We start from the raw sequence: 19,665 nt of genomic DNA on the forward strand, positions 1-19,665 counted from the left end.
TATGTACACAGTCCAGGTAGTGCAGTGACAGTTTAAAAATGGACAATGTAAATAGATAACAGTGCAAATGAATGAGAGAAATATAGTCTAAAATAATTGTACTCCTTTAGAGTTTTTTGGGGGAATTTTGTCTTTTAAAATGCTTTATTTCTTTATCTTGACTTGTGTGATTTTATGAACTGCCTGTTTTATTTTGCTGCTCTCTCATTACAAATTATTATTATTGTAACCCCTCTGTCTTAAGAGTGGTGCACATTGAGTCCTGTTTTTTAAAAGTGCATAATAACTGACTTCATGCAAAAAGAAAAGCAGGAGGTTAACAATAACTACAAAAAGGATGACATGAAAAACACGGGTGAAAACATAATTCAGATAAATAAAACATTAAAGAATTCCCACAGTCACAGACGGGATGCAACACGGACAGTGCCAGTTTCACACGGCAGGCTGTCACTTACCTTCTGTGGGAGTTTCTGTTGCTATTGACATGGCCGCGTCCCGTGCAGCCCGGCGTAGGACACTTAAGAACATTCTCATACATAGCCACAACTTCGTTCAGACAGGAGAAAGGAGTGAAAGACAGGGAAGGTTAGGAGCCCCTTACAGTCACGCGTGAGCTCTATTAGTGTGTGAGGAGCTTGGCATTATAAACATCATTAAGAAATGAGCCTGTGTGAACCCAAATGACCTCTTCTTCATTTTAATGAACACTAGTTTGAGAGGGCAGGCGAGGTTTCCCACCATATTGCTTCCACTTATCCGGCCCTTTCAAATTAGTATTCATGGAATAGGGGACAGTCATGAATAAAAAGATGTCATTTAAGTTTAACAGGACGAAGCCGGCAAGAGACAGAAATGGGAGGACATTTTTGGGCATGCAGAGCGGCCAACAGCTAGCAATCATGCAAAACACAAGCCTTGAAATCAATGTAGGAAGCAGACAGACAGAACACAGCTCCTTGATAGAGTGCGCGTTGTTATCAGCTGCACGTTGTTAGGGTAGAGAGCGCAGTCTTCAATACCATTTACCATTAAAACAGTCCATAACTGTCTCAGATCCCCTCGGCAACCAGCCAATTAGATTAATGATCTATGGATGTCCAAGAGGAGCCGTCAGAGCCCTGCAGGCGGGGGCGCGGGGAAGGGTCGTCCTGCGCACAGGGCCAAACCCCATCGGCACCGGCTTCATCATTATCACCCCCTTAAACTTTAACCCCTCATCATCCTCCTTCCCTTACATACTAATTGGTGTTCGGTGCAGGTAATTGGACAAAGCCAGCCACCTCAACATGCCACAAGCCAATACATTATGCATATCCCAGTTTTGTCCTGCCCTCTGCAAAGACAAGAACACCAGGCTGGATTCAGAGAGACCTATAGGCACGCTGAGGAGACGAATCACAAAAGAAGAAACACTTTGAATGCTACAAAAGGTAACTTGTTTTAAAGACAGACACAAAGACTCCCATGTGAGCTGATTAAATGTTTTAGCATTCTACAGAAAAGAGCAAACAGGAATGGGAATTAATGAATTTGAGATATAATTTAATTGTCATTTTTCACATTTCCCAAGGAGCAGTCTGGTTTCGCTGTGTGATTTCCCAATTAAATGAAGCCACTGCATTAATAATACATTGTCCATTCAGTTCAGCAAATGTGTTAATAGGGGGGAGAGAGACTTGCCCGTAGCTGAATCTTCCCCACAGGCGGGCTACATGTGTGACACGCTCTCGTCTTCACTTTTAAAGTGTTAAAGCAGGAAGTCAGTCTGCAGGACGCCGCTGACCACACAGCGACAGAAACCAAGTGAAGACTGTTATTAGCTGTTAGCGCTTCTACCTGCAGAACCCTGAGATGACCCTTCCTGTAAACGGACTGAGACGATGTGGAGCGATATGTGGTCGAGGTGTTTGAATGCCTTTAAGGTCTGTGAGAGATGCAACAGGCTTTAACAGACTTCAAACTAAAATCTACTCAGGGTGGTGGTTGGAAGCGTGATGAGGCTCAAACATCAGAACTGGGGCGGGAAGTGTTGTGTAAACAAAAGTCAGCTTTTATTGTTTATTTCTTCTTTTAAAAAGTCATTTTTTATGCCTTAAACTCACTCCTGACTGATGCTAAGTGATGTGAACAAGCAAACAGGGAATCTAAGATGGTTTAAGTGTTTTTATGAAGACGTCCTGACTTAATCTGCCGGCTTTAAAACATCTGATTTCATCTGTTGGACTGTTTGAAGACCAAGTGCCCTGCCTTTATTTTTTTTTAAGTTCTGCACATTTGCAGCGAGTAATTACAAACAACATCCCACCATGAAGATCCAATGAGCTTGAAGGAACTGGATCTTTCTTTACTTTCAGCGATCTCTTTGTTGGACTCTGCAAACCTTCACCAAACAAACTTCTACATGTTACAACATGTTGGAAAGGAGAATACAACATGAGCTACACTGAATGGACCTCAATGAGTCTGTAAGACACACAGGGCTGCAATAAACTGTCACTAAAGACTGTATATTAAAGCAAAGGCCATAATTGGTAGGGCTGGCTGCAGTACAGGTCATAAGCCCTGCCTCCTTCATGTTAACACATGGAACTTGGGTCAAACTGTAAAAAGAAATACAAGTCCAATATATTTATTTCAAACATCATAGTTAGAGCTCATATCATGCCTCGTCTCTGCCAGCACCTATGGAAGTGTTTTTTGGCTTCACATATCTCAGACGTGCAGGGTCCATTTAATATGCCAGCCAACGGTCCATACGACAGGCAGTGGTAACTCCAGAGGGGTGGCCTAGGTCCCTCCTTACATCTGATTGGAAACACTAAGTGCCGCTCCTAAATCCTGCCACTTTAACAACCTTGTATATATCTCCTTCATTCCCAGCGCTTTTGTGCATAGATAATTCTAACTATTCAGCTCTTCTGTATATACTTTATTATTTTATTTTATTTTATTTGTATTTATATCTCGTTTTATTCCTTCTTCTATTAATATTTTGACTTTCTTACATACTGTTTATAAGAGCAGACTGTACTGACCGAATTTCCCTCCCTGGGATAAATAAAGTATTTCTGATTCTGATTCTTAACTACGTCTACGTCTGTGTGTAGAGGTTAATTCAACATTTCCACTCAGTTGTGCTATATGAAGTCATATAAAGAATACACAGGGATATGACATTTTTTGGATATTCAAATGTTTGGAGTCAAAGTTTAAAGATATAATAAGTGATCATATTCACTGTTGTAATATGCACTATGTTGATAATGCACCATATGATCACTTAAAGCACCCAAAGTAGGTTACCTTTTAACAGCAACATGACTCTGCATGTGTGTGTGTGTGTGTGTGTGTGTGCATATTTTATCATTATACCCCTCTGAAGTCAGAGAAGAAGGACTGAAGACGACACCAAAGACATCAAGAGGAGAACTTTTGGTGACCCAAAGCATCCTGTGCCGTATTAGGGGTATCATCTCCCCCAAAACAGCCAGCCCATCAACACAAACCAGGAACAGGAGGAGGAACACTGACATCATATTCCCAACTCTCCAGTGACAATCAATGCAGGCCAAGTCCAAATTCCATTTTGGGGCTCTTGATCCGAGTCAAGGTCAGCCGCTGGAGGTCATTTCACATTTCTGGGAGAAAGGAGCACATCTGAGCGCAGCAACCTTTCTGTGTGAGCCGTGCTCCTGAGAACGAGAGCCGCCTGGTCTTTACAAGCCCGGCTTTAATGCTAACTAATTTCTTTGTCATTATAAAGACCCTCTTTTATTTTGATTGCAGTCTGGGTCACGGCAGATCATAACTTGATTTTCACGCTGCGGTTAATGAAACGTGTAAAGGGGCTTTTTATTGAGAAGTTTGCACAAGGTGAATGAGACTAAATAGGCAGGGTGAAATCTCTAAAGGGAAACCACAATATTCATTCAAGGCTAATGTTTATTACCACTTCACTTGATCCATGGCTTAGAGATATGATACTGCCTTTGTGTTCAGAGGAAATTAATAGAGCAAGGGATACAAATAAATGAATGGGGTTCTTGGCTTGGGAGGCTGAAGGAGACACGAGGTATTGAGGTCGGTGACAGTTTCAGTTTTTTTTAAAGAAAGAGTAATGACATAAAAACTACACACAGCGAGGAGAGAGAGAAGCGAGTCTTTTGACCTCTTCTTTTGATTCACACATGCGATAAGAAGGCATGCCGTGAAGAGGAGCAGCCCTCAGATTAAGGGAACAAACAGTGGATCTCATTCACCGTCATTCAGTTGGGAGGAGGACAAAGTCTCATGCAGTCACACCCTGAATGACAGCTCTCGACTGTCCGATCAATCACAGCAGTCTACTTCAAGGCCTCATTAACTACCTCATCACCACAACACACTTTAGGCTGATTTATACTTCTGCGTCGAATCGGTCCGTGTAACTCCTGTACCTACGCAGAGGCCTATGCACGTAGCTGATATGCACCTCCTCCAAAATGTAACTACACGTAGAATTGAAGCAGATCATAAGCCCTGTGGTTGGTCTGCTCGGCGGCCGTGTATTTCATCTCCTCCTCTCTATTCTTCATGTAATCATGTCTGTATGATAAACAGCAACATGTATCAGCTGTAGATTAACATAACACGCTCTGAATCTCTATGGAAAAGTAAACAGAGATCGTAGCGGGGCCGGAAGCAGGCGACCGGCTATCAGAGAGACCACACTGCCCTCAAGCGTTTCGGTGGAGAATTGCTGAGTGACACGGACACATCGACGCAGAAGTATGTGGTGCTCATGACCGTGTCAGCCCCTGCTGCATAGGGGTGATGCAGAAGTATAAATCAGCCATTAGCAAGCAATCACAAAGCACTACCATGATCCCATGCAAGAGGTCAACCCCTCTGACCCCTGATGTCCCCCCACGGTCTGACATCAGCAACATAGAAAGCACACAAAGCGTGGCAAACACGGGGACACATGCAGATTCATGAACGTCACAGAACACAAAGTCAAAGAGAAACCAGTGTCGGTTTAGAGGGAGAGTGAGCTGCTTACTTTCTGGTGGCACCCTGTCTTTGTGCGGACAGCCGGAGAGGCTCCGATGGTGAGGGTACAGGCCCGTCACGTGACCCGTGCCGTCACAGCCCGGCGTCGGACATCGACTCTCTTTCTTGTCAGCACGGGAAGCATCTGTAGAAAGAGATACATTGAGGTGAACCAATCGGCAACCTCGGGTCTGGGCCTCGAGTCCAGTGCGGAAGTGTTCAAAACTGCAGTTCATCGAGGACCTGCTTGAGGCTGGTACCCGGAAGTATCGGAAACCACATACACACCAATTCAAGAAAGCCGATCTTTACAGCAGAAATAAACATGTTTACAGCCAGGTACAAACACAAGCCTTAGAGCTACAACCTGCAAAACATAAATCTACAGTCAAATGTGTGGTCTTCTCGTGAGTTTGTTTTTCACTTCCTGCTAAATTTCACTCAAAGGTAACACGATGGATCATTTCTAAACCTGCTGCATCTCTGCATAAGATCTGAACACAAAAGTGGATTTCATTTAAAAGTCTTCTTTAGTTCTTTCTCTATTGGATTTAAAAAAGAAACTGTTAACTACTGTTCAGTTAAAACCATGGAGTGAAGACCGACAAGGACGAAGATGTAAATGCCTTAATGAGATCTCTTGTTCATGAAGTTTGTTTACAGTCATGAAACTCTGGTGTTGGCAACCTTCACGAGCAGCTTCTCATCCTGCTTTTAAATTAAATTAAATTAAGACTTCATCAAACTCGTCTTCATTAAAACACTCACAATGTTAAGCTGAGCTGAGCGCGACAGTGAGGGTTGAAAAAGTTTACACACACACTCAAAGAAACACACACACATCAGATGAGATTGTCTTTCCCTTCCAAAGACCCAGCTCTCTTGTTTCTCCCAAAACCCAAATCAGATGAAGTTACCACCAAAAAGCAGCGAGGCCGAGCCGTGCCAACTGGCATTGTTTCTGCAGATGTAATCGTCCATCTTTAAAACAAGGTCACGGATTCTTCTTACAGTCGACACACAACAGCTTCTCATTGGACACAGTTAAAGTATGAAACACAGCGAGTTAGAAAGCAGCATTTGCCTTTTATATCTTCTCAAAGACGCAGTTAGTGTCTGTCTGTTTTTATCTTGTGCCACAGAGAGACTGATCACTGATTCCACTTTTACAGGTGTGTGTAACTCAAGCCAACATACAGAAGAAGTTTGATTCGAGTCTGAGGACATTCCACTCACAGACTGAGAGATTCTGCAAAGTCTGGGAAGCTTGTGGTGTCACTCTAATTCTTGTTGAGCTTTCCCATCTTGCTCCTTTTAATGATTTCCAAGAAAGTAAACATAAAATCTGAGCAGAAGCAAGAGCAGCTTTTGACCACAGCTGTCTTATCTAAGCTGAGTCTGTCTGTAATGTTAGCCGGTCTGGTAGTAAGAGCTTGCTGGCCACTGGTGAGGCATGTTCTCCATTCCTTCTTACTTAAAAATGACCATCAGGCTGCAACACATTCATGACCTAAAAGCAAACCACATTAATGTACCAGGAACATCCAGTTGGGATCTGGTGACAACTGGCTTCAATAAAGACTTTTCCTGACGGTTCCTAGTCCATGCTGAGAGAGCGCAACTATTGGTTGACTATCATCCCATCGTTGAACACTGCGACTTTTAGCAAAATTTTAAAAAGTAACAAGAACAAACTAGTTCCAGTACAATCCCCATTCTTTAGTTCAAACCATAGACTGTATAATAAATGGACGTAGTCTCCGTGACATCACCCATCTGTTCCTGTGCCCTGTTTTGAGGCCAACTGTCGGCGGGTGCCATATTGGAAATGCTGAACTCAACCTTACATAGTCCAAGCTAGTGTGAGGTAAAGAGGCGGGCCTTTAGCCTTATCGCTAACAGCTACAGGGTGCCCGCCTGTCAATAAAGTCAGCAACGCCCATATTTGGGCAAAACTCATAGGTTTAATATCTTATAGTTATAATATATAGTTCACCCTCGCACAGTGTGTGCAGATCAAGTGGCAACCTCCGGTCTCAAAATATGTAGCCCATGCGGAAGTGAAAAGACGATCTTTACAGCAGAAATAAACATGTTTACAGCCTGGTTAAAAAAAAACGGCTTCAGTCTACGACGCTAATTTCTCTATCGGCACACACTGTATGGGGGGTTGAATTTTTTTCTAACGCCCAATTTTTGACTTGATTGACAGGTGGGAACACATAGCTGTTGGCTAGGAGGCTCAAACCCCGCCTCTTTACCTCACACTCTTTTGGTTGATTTCAGCATTTTCCTATATGGCTGCCGCCACTGGTTGGCTTCAGAACAGCGCTTCAGGAACAGTTGAGTGACGTCACGGATACTATGTCCATTATTTATACAGTCTACGGTGCCAATAGAGAAAGTAGCTATTCAGACCTAAACTCTTTTTTGAACCAGGTGGTAAACATGTTTATTTTCTGCTCTTTGAGTGGGTGTGTCTGTGGTTTCCTGTGTTTCTGCAGCCAGCCTCTAGTGGACGCTCGAGGAACTGCAGTTTTTAGCACTTCCGCATGAGCTTCATATTTTAAGACCTCAGGAGTGAGGTCACTGAGAAAGTAATTTGGTGTAAAGCTGGAGGAAGTCGCTCGACCTAATGAATTTACAAGAAAACCAAAATAAAGCGGGGGATGATTGTAAGAGCAAAAAGAAGAAGAATCAAGTGAGGCGAGTATCAGGACTAACTGAGAGGTGGACCGGAGCACACAAACATTCATACATTTACAAATGAGTCACCAAATGAAATCTGATGTCTCATTATCCTCAGTGCGACTCGTTTATCTCCGTCATGTTAGGGTCACATGAGTTTGGAACTGTATTGCAGAGTCACGTCTGGCATGTGAGGAATTCCACGTGGAGGAAGAAGTTGTTCTGCACGCATGACTTCGCTCCTTAATAATGTCTTCTTTTGGGGGCGCATTATTACATCGACTGTTAGTGTTTGAACAGTGCGGTCGAAATCATTTCTCCAAATGCACACGCACCCATACATGATGCTTGGGTTCGCCTCCATTGTGGAGAGTGGAGGCAGCCAAGTGGAAGACATATTAGAAAGCAGGGGATATTGATTGTGGCTGGGGACGGTCTGTGCTTTGCATAGCAAATGGCCCCCATTACCATACCATCTCTGGATAATTAATGTGCAGTCAGTAGGCCTGTCGTTCGTTATCGGTCATTCTGATACTGTTCAATTTTCATCTCAGCCTCATGCTTTCTCTTATAGAGCTGGCCTCTTCTCTGAACCCCCCCGTCTTCCATCACCCACTCCCTCTCCCTCGCCGTGCTCTGCGTTATGAATCACACAGGAACCCTGGTCAACGAGTGTCTGCTACTATCTCGCCCGAGGAAAGATGTTATCGTGATGCAACTGTCTCGCATCCTCTCATTATTCCAACATTAGCCAGACACAGGGGCCATGGAAGGCTCTTGAAATTAACATTTGTGTGGCATTTAAGTGGCAATATATACTGGCTGTGAGTTGTGTGGCATTCAAAGGTGTAATATCACCCCTGCTGTGAATTAGCATGCTCTTATTTGCCGGTCTCATCTGAATCTTCTTTATGGGAGGGAATCATTTAACCTAAGCATGTCTGCATATTGTTGCAGGAAGAGATGTAATGAGCCAGCCTGAGATTTCTGCTCTTAATGTTTTAAAGCACACCCACCAGTTAGGGCTCTGTGTAACAATCACCCCTCACACAACAGAGCCGTCTTTGTCCTACACGATGAGCGATGTTTGTGTGTCTCTGCAGAATGAATGCTGTCTGAATGCAGAGGGCCGCTGTTTTGTAGCTTCCTCTCCCAAGTGCTTGCGCAGGGTTAAAAATAGGCAGCTTTACCCCAAGCTGCATCGCAGGGATGAGATTTGCGGTCCTAACAGGCCGTGCAGATTGCCATTACTTATGCCTGACAAGCCTACCCTCTGATGTTTCCATGCTGGCCTATTTTAACAACATAAGCTGCTGCTGCCGCTCCCGCTGCTACTGAGATGCGAATTTCCAAATTGGCTAAAAAAGCTTGTCCTGGGGTTATAGTAAGGTTCCCAGAATGCATGTGGGCTGTCTAGTCTTCAGTGCAGGAGAGATAGAATACAGAGCCAAACAGAGGCAGACAAACATTTACCTGAGCTTGTTACACAAGGTAAATATGTCCAAACTTGTGCAGATATGGTTTCCGGCGGAGGATTGGCGAGCGTTTGAGCGTGTCTGCGTTTGAAAGAATCACTCACCTTTGTGGTAGAAGGGTTTCTTCATGCCGTCAGGAAGCCGGGCTTTACGGTCAACAGCGTATCCGTGCCGATGCCCGTGGTCCTCATGGCTATACCTCACCCCGTCTCTCCTGGCAGCTTCGGCCGCCATTTTATCCCGCATCACCTTGGCGCGTTCTGACTCTAGTGCAATGGCCTTCTCCAGCAGGGACAGGTTTCCCTTCGTCATGTCAAACACTTCTTCTGATCGGTCTGACGTCACAGAGGCCGTGTCTTCATCGAAGTCCCGGTGGTTGGTGTGATAGCGGTCGTCCTGTGCACAGCTCGAGAAGGCCTTGGAGCGTGGGCTCAGCTGCTCCTCCAGCTTCATGAGATTGTCCATGTCTGAATAGTTCCTATCGAGACTCCGCCTGTCGTCTTGGCTGTGTTGGAAGTCAGCATAGCTGTGATGCTGTGCCAGTTGATTGGGATCGCCGCATGAAAAATGATTTTGCAGGGATGGTGGTCCATTTCGATCGGCGGGCTTTGTTTCGCTGAGCTTCCGAGCGAGGTCGAAGCATTGGTTCCGTAGGCACTCCAGACTGCTTAGACACACCTCCTCGTCACTGTTCTCTAGCTGTCCATTACTGCTTTTAACATGTGTACCGTGTGGGTTCCCCTCACCGTGAGTGCAGTCGTTCTCACCCCCGTTCCCGCCTGCACCCTCAAACTCCTGCCCGTCTAAGTTGTCGGACAGCACGGCGCCGTGACCTTGTGCCAGCAGCTTTAGAGAGTCCACTGTCTCCCGAACAACGTCACTGTCAACATCCAAAGTCAAGTCCCCCCTTTGTGGTTCATCCCCTTCCTCCTCTTCTTCCTCTTCCTCCTCATCCTCTTCGTCCTCCTCCTCGTCTTCCTCTTCGTCCTCCTCATCCTCGTCATCCTCGTCATCGTCTTCTTCTTCGGCGCTGTTTGAGGAGTTGCTGTTCATTTCGGATTCCGTCATGGCTCTGTTGGCGGCGTCCTCCGCGATCTTGCCCAGGTTGAGGAGGGACTTGGCCACGAGCTCGTCGTAGTTCTCGTACTCGTCATTGTTGTTGTCGTCCTTCTCCATCCCTGGGCCAGATTTGAAATTGCCACCACCACCTCTGATGTCTCCCTCCGCCCCCTCACCGCTGCTCATCTGATCGTCCTCTGTTGGAAGATAAAACAAACGTCTTGTAATTTCATTTCCATCATTCTATTTTACTGCTAAATCAAATTTCTGGGCTTGGTCCATCTAAATTGGATAAGGAACTCTTTGCTTCCCCTAATAATTTACTTTGAGAGTCTTAACAGCAGCTTGTGTTTTGAATTGTGAATCAGCACAGGAAGTTAAATATAGCAGAAAGTTCCAGAGAAAGCAGCTCTGCTCAACAAGGGACTATCTTCGGCAGCCTTATTTTTGCCCTTATTTGCTGAATGTGTTTAAAAGGATATTCACAGGTCTTATGAGTAATAGTATTACTAAAGAATTCAGTAAATAGCTGCAAATGAGATAATATTTCATCCATTTTCCAACAGTGTAAATCAAAACACTGAGATTTTTTTGAATCACAGAGAGGGGAGTCTGAAATCTGAGAGATAATTTGGTGTTCCATCTGCGACACCATGAACCTCAGTCAGTAGCTATTCATCCTTTGCTAGTAAAGTTCATTTTTCATTCAATCATCAGTATCTTTAGAATTCCTTTCACTGCCTAATTGATTCTGACAGGCTGCAAAAGGTTACTGAACCTCTTCTGTCAGTAATTTCAAGCACTCACTCCTGGAGCACTTCCAATCTCTCCTTTCACATTTCCGCCCTGAGCCGCCAAGAGCACATTGCTCACGTTGGCGTCACATTTGCCACTTACATTCCTGCAGAGAAAATTAACCCAGAGGCCCCCCCACCATGCACACACACAGAGAATTAATAAAAGAGAGTTTGAATTCTGATGGAAATGAGCAAATCACAAGAAATATAATAATAATAGCAAAAACATGGAGAATTTGTTGGCGATGAAATTTTAATTATTACTGAATTCAAAGACTTAAACACGATAAGAGGACCTTGTCAGATCAAAAGATGTGCACAAAACACAAGAATGTTTATTAGAAATTAATCTGAATACTATTCATTGACACTTTGTGCAAAAGCTCACCCACACTCCACTATAATGAGAGCAATGCAATATTGGTGCTTTGGGGGTAAGGGCCTCAGAGTGGAGAGAGGAAACAGTCACGAATGACCAGCCACATATTTTGACAGTGGAGGGCTTCTTACAGCAACCTCCTGCACCGGGGGTTTAATTTTTGATGGTATGAAACGTGGCACAAGAAAGCAATTTGAAGAGCAATCAAGGTACACAAAAGGGATATGGAAGCGAAACAGATTAAGGAGGGAACAGAGGGACTGCCGCTGCCCTGAATTGGCTTTGGATTAGCTATAGAGATGTGCATGCCGCTGGGAAACACAGAGAAGCTCCCAAATGTCACCTCTATTACATGAAGGAGATTGGAATCTGCCAAGTGACCACACAGTATGGCTGTCTTGGGGCAAATAGGAAGCATGATAATGATTCATATGGAAAAGTTTCTCTGCTTCTGAGAAAGGCTGCAGATTATGATGTTTCTAATAACCGAAAGACGGCCCTGGGAGCTCCCGGCGAAGAATTATAGAAAACGCATGCAAGTAGACGTAACACGAGCAAATTAGGAAACAACTTCATTTGTGTGATCTATTATTTAGAAAAAGCATGGAGAATGCAGAGAGAACAAAACAGACAACACAAACACAGACAATGAAAACAGGTATTAACAACATTAACAGATAAAGGCAATGAAAGAAATTACAACCAAATAAAGACAACAAATCAAAATAAAAAATACAACAGAAAATGAAACCAAATGCAGACAATAAACAAAATACAGTCAAACCAAACACATGAAAAAAATGTAAGCAAGTATTAAAAACAATGCATTAACAAATTAAAAATATACATTTTAAAAAGCAATTAAATATAAATATATATAAAACAAAATACTAAGAATGAAACCAAATACAGACAACAAACAAATTCCATTAAAACCAAACACATAAAAACAATGTAAGTAAGTATTTTAAACAATGCAATAAGCAAAATTTTAAAAAAGCAAAACCATATACAGAAAATGTATGCATACATGGACAATACAACCACATTAAGACAACAAATCCAAATGTAAACACAAAATCAAATAATAAGAATGAAACCAAATACAGACAAAAAACAATACGGTCAAACAAAAAACTAAAAACCATTTCAGCAAGTACTATAAACAATGCAATAAACAAATGAAATATCAAAACCAAATACATGCAATTCATGCAAACAAAGAGAACAAACCCAAATGCAGACAACCAATCCAAATGTAAACACAAACAAATAATCACAGTGAAACAGATAGCAGATGTAAAAAATGTCAAATTAAGACCAGGAAACCAAAACAAAGAACAAATATATATACCCACAGCAAAACCAAATGCAGAAAACAAAACAAAAAAAGAAAATAAATGTACAATTAAACCAAATGAAGACAAAAAAGTGATATTCAGACTACACAAACAAAAACAGACATCAAAACCAGAAGCAGACGACAAAATTAAATGCTGACCACAACATAATATGCATGACAAAAACATAGAGTGGCAACTGAATGAAATGCAGACATCAAAACAAATACAGACAAAACTAAAAAATGACAATAGAACTAAATGCAGACAACCAAAACTTAAAACAAGATTAAAAGCAGGCAACAACAAATACAAATTAAAAACTGACAACAGAACCAAATACAGACAACAAAGACAGATACAGACAAAACTAAAAAAATGACAACAGAACCAAATGCAGACAACAAAAAAGAAAATGGAAAACTAAATGTACAATTAAACCAAATGAAGATAAAAATTACATTCAGAGTACACAAACAAAAACAGACAACAAAACCAAATGAAATCAACAAAATAAATATAATATGCACAACAAAAACAAAGTGACAAGGGAATCAAATGCACACAACAACAAAAAATACAGACAAAACTAAAGACTGCAGACAACAAATATAGACAAAAAAAACAACAATATCAAATTTGACAACCTAATGTAATAATGGCAACAGAACCAAATGCAGACAACACAACTAAAAGACAAGGAAAGTTATCAACTACACAACCAAATACAGACAACAAATACAAATACTGAGGACACTTCAACAAATAAAGAAGGAAACCAAACACAGACAGCAGACCCTGATAGACAACAGGCCAATAGAAACAAAGCTCATAAAGGGATCAAAGACTCTCAGATGAAAAGGATTCTGAGAACAAACCTTTGGTGTTCTTTAACAGACACAGTGGCATGTTTGTTGCACTTCCAAAGAAACATGTCAAACAGCCACCAAAACCAAAAGAGAGAGAGAGAGAGAGAGAGAGAGAGAGAGAGAGAGAGAGAGAGAGAGAGAGAGAGAGAGAGGAGCTTGACAGTGGCAGCAGTCCACTGTCTCAGTGTTAAGGGTTAGGCCTCCGCTGTGGGCTCTAATGAACACCTCTAGTTTTCACATTCTGTGAGAATATAGGAGCATGGCAGCTGAGATGCCACATCAACACTTTGGGTGGGTAGAGCCGAGTGCCAAAAAGGGTTAACACACTCCTCACTCAGAGCCTCACTCTTAATTGGACTTGAAGGGACTGTCAGGTCCAATTGTGATGCAGGGGTGGTGGAGAAAAACCTGCCAAATCTGGTCCTGGGCATGTCGAGGGTCGGGGGTGGTACACTAGGGGCTGGAGTTTCTCTCATATGGTATATCCAAAAAAAAATAAAAAAGGTTTAATTATTTTGGTTATTTGAAATTACTTTGTAATGGAAATTTGTTGTGGTTTAAAATAAAGCAAAAATAATAATTTAGTTTATTGGGTGAATTTATACTATGGCAATGTTTCTGTGCAGAAGGTTCAAATGTTGCAGTAGAATTACACCAAAAGATGAATGCTGATTCTAGCTAACAAACAAGATTATTCATCAAAAAAAAAAAAAAAAAAATCTATAATCTGTCATTTTAACATTCACTGTCTGTAAGAAAGACTCCTCTCCTTTAGCTTAGACTTACATCAGCACAGTAAATCTGTGAAAACTAGTACATATGTGAGTCAAATATGCAAATAAGAAACCTGTTTTTGTTCTAATGCCAAAGCAAAACACCTCAGTTTTTGAACATCATGTCTGCACCTTACTTCACAACAATAATAATTAATTTGAAATATGTTAACTTGATTTTTTAGGGTAGAATAAGATTAGAAGATTGATGCTACTCACTTAGATAGCTGAACGTAGTTTAGCACTAAAAATAAAACATTATTTCTCTAAGAGTAAAATAATATTTAGCCGTTTCATAGAGTTGGTCTTGTTTGCCAACTTATTTTGGTTCAGTGATGTCCTTGCCAAATTGCCAAACAACTTTTAACTGGCAACTGAGACAAGATACGAACTCAACACCTACAAAAAGAGCAAATTGTCTTCTTTTGTTGTGTACTTAAAACAAGCACAGCAGCTTATGATGAAGGGTATTTGATGTATTTTCACCCTTCTCTTTATTTTACATATTTTAGTGTCTTAAAGATCAACAGCTTGCAAACCAGGCTGTTGTTCCTGCAATATAATCTGTACGGACGAGGGAAAGGATCCTTACAGTCAAGAACATTTCTGTGAAACCAGACACATGTGTCGTGTTTTTCCTAATTTCACTGACAACAATATGTGTTACCATCTAAAACACTGGAGCTGCAGGTCCACAGCAGACTTAATCACTGAGTTTGTGACATTGTGTGACCTTGGTTTGTTCAGATCTAAAAATAATCCCAAAATAAGGGTTTCCAGATTGAGTTCAGCGGTAGACAAGCAACTCCTGTGATCGTCAAGAAAGAGGTGTTTTTGAAGAGAGATCCTACTTCCTGTATTTTCGTGTGAACCCTTTCAATAAAGAATCACTGAATTTGAAACGTGTAAGGTATCATAACGAAAGAAGACTCTCACCTTGACCATGACTTTGATCTCCGTCCTCATCCTCTCCCTCTTCATAGTCCACCTCCTCCACAGCATCCTCCTCTTCCTCTGCCTCCTCCACCCTCTCCTCATCACCCTCGTCCTCGTCTTCTTGCTCCACCTCTACCTCTTCTTCCTCGTCCTCCTCCTCCTCCCCGGCGTCCCCTCTCTCCACCTCCCCTTCTTCATGCTCCATTTGCTCTACGTTGTAGTCCATGTAACCTTCTACCTCCTCTTCTTCTTCCTCCTCCACTTCTCCCTCCTCTTCCTCCTCCTCTTCTACCGCTCCTTCCTCCTCCTCCCCTTCCCTGTCGTCCATCTCCTCCGTCCCGTCCGTCTCGTAGCACTCCTCCATGGTGGAGTTGTTCATGTCATCTAGGTAGGTGCTCCTCTTGGGCGAGGTTTCGAGGGTTTGTCGGTCCAGGCTCTTCCTCTTCTTGGCCAGAGGGCAGCCGTACACACTGCAGAGGAGAGATAAGAGGGCAGCCGTTAGACTTCAGCCTCACCTGTGAGTAAACGCCCATCAGCAGTCAGGCCGCTGTGTGAAAGTGTTGTGTTTTACAAACTACTGTGAGAAGAAAACACTGAAATATAAGCCTCTTTCTCAAAGTAAAGCTGGGTTTCTGAGGTTGAATGTTATGGGCTGAACTATAAAACATGCAAAACTGCAGCTCAGCGCCAAACCAAGCACCAAGCATCTCAGCCAGAAGGTTAGCATTAGCACCAGCTCGGCAAGCAGCCTCCAGATTCTGATGTCTGATTTTTAAAAGCAAACTTAAGATTCATTCATTCTTATACCAGTTTTATTTATTTATTCATTTATTTATTTAATTTTTGAGGATGTTTCTATTTGAAGTTGTTTTTATGTACAGCACTTTGTGTTACAATGTGATTGAGTGAAAAGCGCTTTATAAATAAAGTCTAAATGATTGATGTCAGTCAAAGAACAGTGTGGATAAAAAGTTCAACTGCTGTATTCAGTGCTGATGGAGGAGGACACATCTTCGTATAATTCATCTGTTGATAAAACCTCAGCATTAAAGACCTCAGGGTTATTTTGAGTCTTGTATGAATCTTACAAAGATGCTCCCTGATCGTTTCAAAAAAGATGATTTGGATTGTTGACCTCGCGGCGTCAGTCCTAAAGCACTCCTCTTAACCAAAAATTCAAAACGGGATCACCAGCTACCGAGCAATCCTAACAAAATGTGCCATTTCATCCAAAAACAAAGGGATACAATCTCTCTCTCTGTAGCAAACAAAGCAGGAGATTAAACAGTTTATTTTCACATTCATTTATATTCAGGTAACATCCATTTGTTCTTCAGGCAAAGTAAATCACTGAGCGCGCTCCCCAAACACTTTGTTCCAGACTGATATGCCCTTGTTCTGACGTGAACCGAGTGCAGCAAAACACATCGGCTTGTCTGGAATTGACTGTAAGAGGGGAAAAGACAACCTGTAGCCTGATTAATTGAATCTTGCCCCGGCACCTCGATTTTAATGTATTCTCCGGCTCCCCCTCGGCAGCAGGGGGACAGATCCTAATCTGATAATCTGATAATCTGTGTATTCGCTCAGGCTATTGATCACAGGGGGTTTAATCCATTTCTCTCATCAAACCTCTGGGAGCCCCGAGCAGCTACCTGCCCCCCAATGCAGCGTGTGCTGCTGTTTGTGCGTGTGTGTTCTTGTGTGGCTGTGTGCACGCATTTGGAACATTTGAACAAAAGCACCCACACAGTCAGAATTATGATGAGTTCTGCTGAGTGTTTTGGCCATCAAATAAACCCCCTGTCCACGCCGGAGTGTAAGAGAGCTAAACACGCTTTGGGCATGTTCACTCGGCTGTGAAATATCCCTGGCTCCTATTTTTACAACCTCTGGATGTTTCCCCGGCTCGGCGCTACTTAGAGTAAGACCTGATGTGAATGAAAGGCACAGGGCGGTGTGAACGACTAAAAGAAATGTTGCTTTGTCAATAGTCATTTTTACACAGCCTGCTCAGTGTGGGAATGATGCACATTTTTAACACCTCGTCACGTCAGCAGGCGCCAGGACGGTGGGCATATCTTGTTCCACCTTTTGACATCTGTGTGAATGAGGGAGCTGAAGGGCAACACAGATGCAGGGCTCTCAAGTCTCACGCACTGGGCGTGAGGCACACGCATTTCAACCTGTTCACACGCCCACATGCCACACTTTGTGTTTCTCATGTAGAATAATTGCAAGGACAACGCCCACTAAGTTGCACCACTTTTCTTTAATCTGTGGAACAGGTAGGAATCAAGTGGGTTTCCCGTAGAGTTCAGAAAGAGCTTGCCACGCACCAGCTAATCAAAAAAAAGAAAGAAATATAGCTACCCAACAGCCAATCAAAAAATAGCATCATTGTATCCGGGTAAAACAATGCAGCAACGTTACGTTCCAAAGAAAAGGATGCGCATTGCAGACTGACAGACGCAGATTGGAAGTCGCGGGAGCCCCGTATCAAATGTGTACAGGAAGTCATCTCATTAATTGATTCTGAGAATATTCACTGAACAAAATTACTACTTTTTCACAAAAACAAAGAGAGCTAGGGAGAGAGTAAGAGAGAGGGCAGTCAACATTGTTAAGGTAAAGGAACAAAATACAACCAGATAATGAGAGGATACTCATATCTCACTCTGAACTGAGTTCAAAACTTGAGAGCCCTGCAGATGTATGGAGTATTTTAACCATGATGTATATATGTGACTCATTGTGCAGCTAACAGCTTCAAACATCGTCAGCAAATTTGGGAAAAAAACATTTTTGGGGGTATGCACACACGCCTAATTTACATATAACACTTAGACTGAAGTGTTGCGTTTCAACCATTTCTTTTCAGAGCTCCAGTGTGCAGTTTAAATTATAAACGAGAGAAGTCATGTGTGTTTGTATGATTCAGAAAACCTCTCTGGAGAGATATCTGCATTTAAATGCAAAATATAAAAGCGCCGGACAAGATTTTCAAAGTGTTCTAGTTTCTGTTGGAGTCCGGGTAGCAGAGCCAAATTTATTTGAACAGGCAGAAAAACAAAAGATGCAGAACTCATTGGCAGAACTGCAAACCCAGAACCCGATCATCAAACAGGACTTCAGCAAACAGCAACAAATATCTGAATGTGATAGCAGCTAACAGTCAGAGGTGTCGTCTGTCAAACCTGAATCTATGCTCTCGCCTGGAGTCACCGTCACACTGTGAACAATGTCCAGCACATAAAGAGGAAGCCCTGAGCAGCTGCAGGCTGAAATCCAGAGACTTCATCATCATCAAACATTCGCCAATGAGTTCAAAGACTGAACAAAAAAACACATTAGTGATAGTGACCTATCAGAAAGAGTGTTTGTGGCGAAGTACGGAAAAGGCTCTTTGGTGCTGAGGTAGTGAAGTTGCAGGTGAATCGCTCTCTTCCAAGCCAACTTTACTTCTTTCATCCTCCGTTGTTCATGTCACTGAGTCCCACAGTTCAATACCCCATCCATCCAGCTCCCTCTCTCTCTTCAGTCCTGGACGTCCATCAGTCAGCCAGGGTCCAGTCAGCTGGCAGGCTCAATCTCACCAAGCCCAGGGATCCCTTAATGGTCTGACCCCCTGCACCCCCTGCAAACAGGGCCCTCATTTCATTAATCTAAACCCACATGGAAACTCATTCCCTGCCTGACAGCCAGACCTCTCCCCCTGGGCAGCATGAGGGTCTGTGGGACAGTCAGGGAGGGCGGGGTGTGCGCTGCGGCACTGTGATCAATAGCGCTTGTGACCAAACATCTCAAAAGCACATTAAAATGCCACTCATCCTGGCCCCTACGTTCCAGGGACCTCTCCAAATAAATCAAGCGCCGGTCCCAGCAGGTTAGCTGCTGCCAAGGCAGGCGGGCTGGCAGGAGGAGGATAGGTGAGTGGGAGGAAGTGAGGGGGGAGGGAGGGAGACGTGATGTGGGAATGGCAGAAAGACACAAGCCTTCCACTCCACCATCTTCCACTCCTGCCTCTCCACGATGAGCCGTCTTCAGGTACTTTTTGTTGTTAAAGAACGAGCTGCGTTAATCACCGGCGGACAAACGTTGAGGGGGATTCCTCTGATTTTGAATCTGGGCGCTATTTTAAAGTGACAAGTAATTGGCTCGAAGGTTCGTACTGTGAGAATGCGATCCAGTAGTTCCCCTAAAGCTAGCAGCCGCAACAAGTCATGCTACGTAATCCTGGTGGTCATCACACGACGTCCACTGCTTGTTTGAACCAATGAGAGGCTCAAGTTAGACTTTTTAATGAAGACAAATG

General features: G+C 42.9%; 1 protein-coding gene across 1 annotated transcript in view; it reads right to left on the reverse strand.

The window, feature by feature from the left end:
- myt1lb (myelin transcription factor 1-like, b) overlaps nt 1–19,665 on the reverse strand; it is a 153,769-nt gene that overhangs the window by 30,523 nt on the left and 103,581 nt on the right. Inside the window, exons 9-12 of the mRNA XM_034675869.1 lie at nt 15,351–15,820; nt 9,302–10,453; nt 5,045–5,179; nt 459–549 (exon numbers count right to left, since the gene is read on the reverse strand). Coding sequence (XP_034531760.1) covers nt 459–549; nt 5,045–5,179; nt 9,302–10,453; nt 15,351–15,820 — 1,848 coding nt within the window. The remainder of the gene's footprint in view (nt 1–458; nt 550–5,044; nt 5,180–9,301; nt 10,454–15,350; nt 15,821–19,665) is intronic.

Source organism: Notolabrus celidotus, chromosome 22, assembly GCF_009762535.1.
Source record: "Notolabrus celidotus isolate fNotCel1 chromosome 22, fNotCel1.pri, whole genome shotgun sequence".
NCBI lineage: Eukaryota > Metazoa > Chordata > Actinopteri > Labriformes > Labridae > Notolabrus > Notolabrus celidotus.